Source organism: Acyrthosiphon pisum, chromosome X (genome assembly GCF_005508785.2).
Source record: "Acyrthosiphon pisum isolate AL4f chromosome X, pea_aphid_22Mar2018_4r6ur, whole genome shotgun sequence".
NCBI lineage: Eukaryota > Metazoa > Arthropoda > Insecta > Hemiptera > Aphididae > Acyrthosiphon > Acyrthosiphon pisum.
The window spans coordinates 52,335,652-52,342,295 of NC_042493.1; the positions used below are offsets into that span (position 1 = coordinate 52,335,652).

Below are 6,644 nucleotides of genomic sequence, written 5' to 3' on the forward strand. Positions count from 1 at the left end.
AATCGGAAGCACACAAAAGAAAGTTGTGTGCTCAAAAATGTAATTGACTATATTTATTATGTCACTAATTTCAACAATTAAGGTTGATACTAAGATTCTGGTTACAAACATATATAAGTATATAACTAACCTTTTCTATTACAGCATTGGAATTTGTAGCATTAGATTGGCTAACATTGCTAAAACAAATTTTTGTCTGCTTCGGATCTGAAGCTGCAGACTTTAACTCTGCCGCTCGTTTTAAACGTTTTTTTTTCTGCGCCACCTTTTACTTTATTAGAGCTGTTCATATTAAATTTGTATATTTTATATGAAAAACTTTAACAGACTTTACACAATAGGTAGTCACCAATTACAGTTTACAATATCGAAAACGTAAATGTCTCGTGTTCAACCCGCGTCCCGCACTGCCACAGTCCACAGTCGCTCAGTCGCAGATAGTGTTTAAAGTATAAAAATAAAAATTTTCTGGGAAATAAGAATTGGATATTCAGACACGTTTATCTAATGATAAAAATAACCCATATAAAAGACAACCAACAATATTATGTTAGTTTCATCGATAACAAAAATAATAAATGATTTTTAATTACATAAAATATAGTAATAGAGTAAACGAGTAAAGAATAGATCCGCAATTATTTATTGAGTCTAAATACAAACCAGTTGGAAATTGATCGCATGTCAATGACTTATAGAAATATATTATTAATTATTATTTATTAGTTGACTACTTGACTAAATATATTACAAGTTTATTGTTGGACGACCGGCCCAAATTTCACAATTTAGACCGGCCCAGGGGGATATTTCCCCCTAGCCCCCCTGGCCAGTCCGCCACTGGTAGCTTCCTCTTAAGAACGGTTTTTATATTGCTGAAATATTAATATTCAAGTTTAGTTTTTAAAAATACCTCGAAAGAAGTTTAAAAACAAATAACCTTTGGAATTCGTGTTTTTGACGAATAATAAATACCCGTACATTCTTTATGTAGGTCATTATAATAATATGAAGATCAGTATAATTTATGCATCCCTGTCTTTTGTTTTTGCTTAAAACAATAATGCTGTGTTGATTCAAACATTTATTGTTTAAACATTATTCTGGTTCAATGCTGCAATGTCTTTTTTGTAGTATGTAAGTTCATTAAATTCAATATGATCTCATTTGTAAATACTTTTTCAAAATTTGTCATTTGATTTTGATGACAGCTGTGTTATCTAAAACACACGTTGTTTACAAAATAGGTAAATAATGTTATTTCAATTTTCAATGGTCATTTTTAAAGCTTGACAATAATCGTCTGACAGTTACATTTTATGAAAATTTAAAGAAATACTAATTCCATCTACGTCGATTCACGGCCACGTTAACTTAAACAAGTTTGTACTTACCTAGTTACCTATCGTTCTATTCTCGAAAACTACATAAGGAAAACGAACGAGCAAAATGTAAGTAATCCGCCATTTTTACGTAATGTATCAACATTTCACGTAAATTTACGACACGTAATTTACTTAAATATTCGTAATCGATGTTTGTCAACCTATGTAGGTACCAGTGACGGATAATCAATATAAATTCATCACTCCACACAAAATCAAAAAGATTTAATGTATATTGTTAATTGTAAATTATATACGATTTTGCTGATATACTACGCAATATAATTAACTTTATAGTTTTTTATTTAAATTATAAATAATGAATTTAAATATTCACAAAAAAAAAAATGAATAGAACAATACATATTTTGTCATTAATTATACATAAATATGTTCATATTACTACTAACAATGAGACCATTATGTATGCTGATTAATCAATAAAATTTGGTGGCCTATCAACAACTACTCCACCATAAATGTGCACACCACTTCTCCAAAATATCCCCCTGGTTTAAGTATTGGTTTTGGGGTTGTAAATTCTTACAGTATCATTATAGCTAGATTCATCGGATTCTCCACCCATAACATACAATGGACCATCTAATGCCACTACTCCTATATACAAATGTAATTTAAATTCAATATATTTTTGCAAAATTCGTCTTAAAAAAAATAATTGTTATAGCTACCAGGACAAAAATGGCATATTTCCATATCAGCTACAGAAGACTAAACTCCATCACTCGGTCTATAAACCTCAACACTTTTAAGATCCTCATCTCTATCACAGCCACCAATAGCATACATAAGACAGTCCAAGACTCCTACACCATCACCTTGACAACATTTAGACATCTCTGTAACTGGTGTCCATGTGTCAAGTATGGGATCATAATATTCCACTGATTTCAAACTGTTATTTTCATCAGCACCTCCAACCAACATAATTTAATTAAATAAAATGTACTACAAATAAATAAATTCATCATTCCGCACAAAATCTAAAATATATAACGTATATTGTAAATTATATAATATTTTGCTGATATACTACAGTCTAATAAACTTATAGCCTATTTATTTATAAATAATCAATTTAAATTAAAAAAAAAAAACATTTTAATCAAACATTCACAAAAGGAAAAATAAATAATTCAAGTTTTGTCATAAATTATACATACATATGTTCATATAATCGTATTACTATCAACAATAATACTTTTTTTATATTATGCCGATTAATTAATAAAATTTGGTGGTCTATCAACAACTACTCCACCATAAATGTGTACTTCGTTTCTTGACAATCTTTCCAAGGTCCAAGTATTGGTGTTGGGGTTGTAAATTTCTACAGTATCACTAAAGGTAGATTGATCAGATTGTCCGCCCATCACATACAATAAACCATCTAAAACGGCTACTCCTATAAAATAATGTATTTTAAATTCAATAAATGTTTACAAAGGTTGTCTTAAAAAAATAATTATTACCGGGGCGAAATCGGCAAATTTCCATATCAGCTACAGAAGACCAAACTCCATCACTCGGTCTATAAACCTCAACACTTTTAAGATACTTTTTATTACCATAGCCACCAATAGCATACAAAAGACTGTCTAAGACTCCTACACCAACACCATGACGGTTTACAGACATATCTGCAACTAGTGTCCATGTGTCAAAAGCGGGATCATAATATTCCACAGATTTCAAACAAAATTTACTATCAGCACCTCCAACCTAAACAATTTCATTTAATTAAATGTATGATAAAATAAAAATAATGAAATAATATAATTATTCACCGCGTATAAACGATTATTGAGTACACCAACACCCAAATCACATCTTTCAGTAGACATACTAGCTACCAATCTCCATTTTTGAATACCGACATCAAAAACCTCAACACTATCTAATGAATAGTTGGGATCTCCTCCACCAACCTAGAATTACAAAACAATATAACATAAAATAAGTAAAATAGTGATTTAACTTACTGCATATATACAATCATCCAATACACCAACTCCTAATTGTCCTCGTTTTACTACCATGTCGGCCATAGGAACCCAAGATGGAGATTGTAAAGAAACATCAAGCATACTAACAGATTGTGAACATGACTCATTCACACCTCCCACAGCAAACACAAATTGATCTCTAATTACGCTTAGACCAGCAGTGAAACGACAATCATTTATTCCTGGTGCTTTCTCACGTAGTTTGGTTGCTGGGTCATACCATTCTGTATAGCACTTTGGCGATGTATCAGACTGGTTGAACATTAAAATAACCTGAAATAATAAATGGACGAAATCATTGTGAAGATAAATTAAACAAAACGGAATCATACTTTTTCTGAATCACCAAACTGCCTTGGTTTACAACGAATTGTTTGTGGAATAGTGAAATACTGAGCTGATTTTTGAAGAATAAAATGAAAAGCTTCAATTACAAAATCTTTACCTAAAAACATTATAATAATAATTAATGAAATAAATAAATATATAATTAATGCATATTTATGAAAATAACAAACATTTAAGATTATCCTTTAGAAGAGGTTCGTTTACTATATTTAATAATATATCAGGCCTAGATGCTATTATGGGCAAACGTACGTGTTCCATTAATTCTGTCAAAAAATCTTTTCTCTGATCCAAATCCTGTCTTACCCATTTAATAACACTTTCAAATACCTACAAAAACAAATAAAAATAATTAAATTTAAATTTAAATATGTCAAAACGATAATATTTAAGATCATTGGCGTTTCTATCTATATATTCCGAAATTAACATATTTATTTGTTAAACCACCTATTAGTGTATTACTGGGTACAAAACATATAACATAGGTATCATGATTTCATTCTTTTTTAACAAGGTAAGGAATATTTTTATATTTTCAATATCATATTTATTATATATTGTTTGTTATTTATAAACACAATACAAGTACTTGAACGGGCGTAGTAGGTTAGGTTAGGCTGATGGATTGGTCTGTTGGATGTGTTGTGCAAGTTATAAGGTACTGCCTTGTCATTATTAAATATGGATAAAATGGATCTGACACAAATTTTCATTAGAAAATTGATACTTACTACAATATTATACCTTGATTACAACAAAAAGGTACCTAGTAAAAAGTATGTTAAAATGTATGTAGCCAATTTGAAAAATATGGCTGTTTATTCTATAGTTTGTTTATCTGAGGTTAGTCTGCACATCCCTATGGCTTCCGATTACTATTTATTATGCTTAATTGTTTGTAACAGAAATATTATTCAGCTGTTGATTTATAGTTGATGATAATCGGTAAAAAACTTCATGATAAAAACAATAAAATTATAATTTTAAAGGTACACAATAACAGTTGTAATTTATTTCAGCATTATATCATAGAGTATTCCCAATTATTTGTTTCAAATTGGTATTATTGTAAATAACAGCATATGTTAGGATCATCATTTTCACATTTTTATAAAAAAAAAATTGATTTTGTGATTTTTATGTAAAGAATATTTAAGCGGGGATAGACATACCAAATTTCTTAACAGTTATAGCATATTCTGTACTAGAGAATATGTGAGTCCTGTCAGTTTACCAAGTTAATTCATTTTTACACAGAAAAATGTTGTGTGGCACCCCATAAAATGCAATCAAAAATGCCTAACTGAGTTTCAAAGAGACATCTCTTTTCTCAACTGATAATAAATACAAATGCAATAATCTCATTTTCTATTTTTTATTGACACAGTATGTAAATAATAGTTAAAAGTAAATAAATATAAATGTTTATAATATTACCTTTGTTGTCTTTTAATTAACACGTAAACTGCATAATATGTCTTTTTTCAGTTTTCACCCAGTGCATATGGTGAAAGTAAAAACAAAAGAAATTAAAAGGTTACAAGTGGGTCATTGTAATGGATGGTGTTATATTGGAATTCAATGATATCATTATTCATTGTATAAGAAAAACAATTCAGAGTGAAGACAATCAGACAGCATATAATATCACTTATATAGTATATTTTGATGATATTATTATTAATAAAGTAATTTATAAATAACTTATTTACGCGGAACTTTGTTTTAAATTTTCAATCCTTACCTATTAAAGTTGAACATTTTATACAGTTTTAACTACAAAATAGTTATTAAATTTTAAATTTGATAAACGCTGTCAAAATTCGAACTTTAAATGCTTATAAAAAAAACTGTGGCTATGTATTTTTAATATTTTTCAACTGCTATTGTAATAATGTATCAGGAGCCTTGAATTAAATTGTCACACTTTTTTACCCAACAAATACAATTTTAGTGATATTTATAGAAAAAAAAACTAAAAAAATTTAAAACTGACAATGTCCATAAACAGGTCAAAAAGGGTCAATTTATTTTCAAAATTTTATGGTGTATAGAAAAGGCTAATATGAACATTCAGTGAAATTTTCAAGTATCTACAGTAATTCATTTTTTAATTAAAACAAGATGACAAAATCTTTACATGAGAAATCGAGTGAATATCCAATCTTGTAAAAATATGAATTTCAAATGCTCATATAAGATTAATTTGACTTACTTGTAGACATTTTTATTTTGATAAAGGTAGAGAAACTTATGAATTTCTAACTCAAAATAATTTGCGAATTTTTGTCATTTTTACGTATTTTGTGAATATTTGAACTTTAAATGCTTATAAAAAGAAATTGTGACTGTTCAGACCCAAGCACTAGAGCGCGCCAGATAATTCGGATAAAAAGAACGTTATCGATTCCGGTCACGCCTGCGCCGCTATCACCGGTATACGACTGTCCTGCTCGCGCTCTACAGTCGTAGTCGTGTGTTGTTGTCGATACTTGTCGCAGCTGTTACCGACCCGTCTCGTTATTATTCCAATGCGCAATAGTGTGCCTTTAAAAAACCGCGTGTGCCGCCTTTGTCGATTCGCCGTAAATCGGTGTGTAGCCGTGTCTTTTGTGCCGTCGCCACGATTGTTTGTCCTTAGCGTTACGCGTAGATAACGTCTTCGTGTGTTGTTGTGTCGCCGCCATTAGCGTCCGTTACGCACACGCACGTTTGTTTGTGCTCGGCACCTTCTGCCGCCTTGTTGTTGTGTCACAGGCGCGGATAGATGCGCGTCGTTGGAATTCGTGGCTTCAGCTTAAATCGTAATTTTACCGGGTTCGGTTAATTTTTTAATTCGACATCATCGTGTACCCCTGATACCCACGTGTTTGGATACGTC

The 6,644-nt window shown here is 30.3% G+C and overlaps 2 protein-coding genes across 2 annotated transcripts; both read right to left on the reverse strand.

Annotated features, from left to right (window-relative positions):
• Positions 1-1,750: 1,750 nt before the first annotated feature.
• Positions 1,751-3,692, reverse strand: LOC107882938 (kelch-like protein 3). Its single transcript, XM_029485636.1, has 4 exons — positions 3,389-3,692; positions 3,194-3,334; positions 2,879-3,128; positions 1,751-2,003 (listed from the first exon to the last, which is right to left on the reverse strand). The coding sequence occupies exons 1-4, from the start codon at positions 3,674-3,676 to the stop codon at positions 1,900-1,902; spliced, it is 783 nt and encodes a 260-aa protein (XP_029341496.1). The 5' UTR covers positions 3,677-3,692; the 3' UTR covers positions 1,751-1,899.
• Positions 3,693-3,734: 42 nt separating this feature from the next.
• Positions 3,735-4,223, reverse strand: LOC115033311 (kelch-like protein 3). The gene is made up of 2 exons (XM_029485637.1): positions 3,931-4,223; positions 3,735-3,857 (listed from the first exon to the last, which is right to left on the reverse strand). The coding sequence occupies exons 1-2, from the start codon at positions 4,019-4,021 to the stop codon at positions 3,739-3,741; spliced, it is 210 nt and encodes a 69-aa protein (XP_029341497.1). The 5' UTR covers positions 4,022-4,223; the 3' UTR covers positions 3,735-3,738.
• Between the last annotated feature and the right edge of the window lie 2,421 nt (positions 4,224-6,644).

What these genes read in the sequence shown, in the direction of transcription:
- LOC107882938 (XM_029485636.1), bottom strand. Translation starts at nt 3,676, where the DNA reads ATGTTCAACCAGTCTGATACATCGCCAAAGTGCTATACAGAATGGTAT. An exon ending in TCAATAATCGTTTATACGCG is followed by an intron (nt 3,129 to 3,193) that starts GTGAATAATTAT and finishes GAAATTGTTTAG; the next exon opens with GTTGGAGGTGCTGATAGTAA. An exon ending in AATTTGCCGATTTCGCCCCG is followed by an intron (nt 2,004 to 2,878) that starts GTAATAATTATT and finishes ATTTGTATATAG; the next exon opens with GAGTAGTGGCATTAGATGGT.
- LOC115033311 (XM_029485637.1), bottom strand. Translation starts at nt 4,021, where the DNA reads ATGGAACACGTACGTTTGCCCATAATAGCATCTAGGCCTGATATATTA. An exon ending in TCTAAAGGATAATCTTAAAT is followed by an intron (nt 3,858 to 3,930) that starts GTTTGTTATTTT and finishes TAATGTTTTTAG; the next exon opens with GTAAAGATTTTGTAATTGAA.